Below are 1,826 nucleotides of genomic sequence, written 5' to 3'. Positions count from 1 at the left end.
CGCGCCGCACGCAGCACTGACTCATCGATGCACCGCGCAGCCTCCGAGCCTCAAGCCGTCACGTCCCTCCAACCACTCCGGGCCTCCACCCTACACGTAGCAGCGTAACCGCCAAGCTCACCATTAAGTTCGTGGGCCCACCCGTCAGCCGACGCCGCACGTACCAGCCGAGCGACTGCTGACTCACCGCGCCCAGCTCGCCCGCCCCGAGACGGCATCACTGCCGCGTCCAGCCCCCGCGCACATCCCGGATCACTACCTTCCCTCTCTTACACGTGGGTCCATAATCTCTGCGCCCCACATGTCACGGAACGTTATCCGGTCCACGCACGCTTTTACTGTGAGAAAAAGGTCGCGTCCCGTCCACACATCAGCCCGGGCGCGGAGCTGTTCCACCCGCGGATATTACCTTTTTCTTTTCTCCCCCACGCGCCCCACGATTCACGTCAATGACACCCAGGCCCCACCGCGATAACCATGGGCAAAACGGGCATTTTAAAATTAAAACGTCCACGGTCCTCCTCGTGGCTTTAAAAGGAAGGCGTTGCTTCCTCCCACACACAACGCGAGAGCGTGCCAGGTTTTTTTTTTTCGGGGAAAAAAGTTTAGTCTTTTTGTGGCGGCGGCGGCGATGGAGACGGCGGCGGCGGCGATGCTGGAGGCGGGGGTGGGGCGGTTCTCGCGGGCGCCGGCCATGGCGGCGGCGCTGCTGGCGGAGATGTGGGCGCCGCTCGCTGTCGCGCTGGCGGCGCTGGCGACGCTGCCCAGCCTTCTGCGGCGGCTGCAGGTGATCGTGCTCCGCCTCCGCTCGCGCGGGAAGGAGGTCATTCAGTCGCACATCTCCACCTACTACTCGTCCGGCGACGACGAGTCCGACACCGGAAGCGAGGACGAGGAGGATGACGACGAGAGATCCGATGAGGCGGCCACCAGCTCCTCCGGAGAGGAGGAGGGGGTAAAAAGAATCCGGTTCTACGAGGGAGCGGATGGTGTCTTCCCGTGGGGCGGCGCCGTTGTCCGGACCTGGCAGGGGCGGCCCCGGTGCTTCTCCGACTGCATCTCCGGTGGCGCCGGCCGAGCGGGAGCTAGATTCTCCGGCAACGGAGGTGTCCCAGCGATGAGGCTGTGGGGGGCCAGCACGGCGAGCGGCGAGCCATGGTGGGGTAGCGCCGATGAAGGCGGCTGCCGTACTGGCGCGGCCGCGGAGGCGTCAGCGTCTACGGCGGCTGAGGAGGTGGTCGTCGGGTGGCAGCGAGTCCACACGGCGGCGCATCGGCGTCGTGCTGCTCTCCCCGCTCTGCCCTCGCCCACCAATTGAACGGGATGGTGGGTGTGAGATATGAATATGCCATGGCGGCAAGCTGGTGGAGATGCTGATTCCCGTTCGGGCCCACCTGCCAGTTAGCAAGATAAGGTGAGGAGCTGGGGGTGATTATTATTGTGGTGGGTAGGGCGCCGGATTAGTTGGTGGGATTATTTTAAATTTGGATTTGGAAAATAAAAGGAAAGAAAAGAAATTGGAGGATGTGCGGTGGGTTGCACTGCGTGTTGTAATTTGCACCGCCAATTCTTTGATGATTCATGTGGTGATCGACGACAATAATAAGGCCTCTTTGGAACTAATGAATTACGAAGGAAAAATGGAGGAATTAAATTCAAAGGAAAAATTCCTATCTGTACCTTGGGATGGAAAAATTGGTGCAAAGAAATTTCATAGGATAGTACGATTTTCTCCACATTTTGACAGAATTCTAGCATGAGCTCTACTATCATTTTCCTAATTCTTTGAAAGTTCCAATACATCTTTCTTTCTCCTTTCTGTCTCT

General features: G+C 59.0%; 1 protein-coding gene across 1 annotated transcript; it reads left to right on the top strand.

Annotated features, from left to right (window-relative positions):
• Positions 1–572: 572 nt before the first annotated feature.
• On the top strand, positions 573–1,623 carry LOC133902091 (uncharacterized). The gene has a single exon (XM_062343667.1). The coding sequence runs from the start codon at positions 632–634 to the stop codon at positions 1,316–1,318; it is 687 nt and encodes a 228-aa protein (XP_062199651.1). The 5' UTR covers positions 573–631; the 3' UTR covers positions 1,319–1,623.
• The last annotated feature ends 203 nt before the right edge of the window (positions 1,624–1,826 follow it).

The sequence above is a fragment of the Phragmites australis genome, chromosome 20 (assembly GCF_958298935.1).
Source record: "Phragmites australis chromosome 20, lpPhrAust1.1, whole genome shotgun sequence".
NCBI classification, from domain to species: Eukaryota; Viridiplantae; Streptophyta; class Magnoliopsida; order Poales; family Poaceae; genus Phragmites; species Phragmites australis.
This window is presented reverse-complemented; position numbering and strand designations above follow the sequence as displayed.

Bases quoted from the DNA above. Each gene is read 5' to 3' on its own strand.
- LOC133902091 (XM_062343667.1), top strand. From the start codon at position 632: ATGGAGACGGCGGCGGCGGCGATGCTGGAGGCGGGGGTGGGGCGGTTC.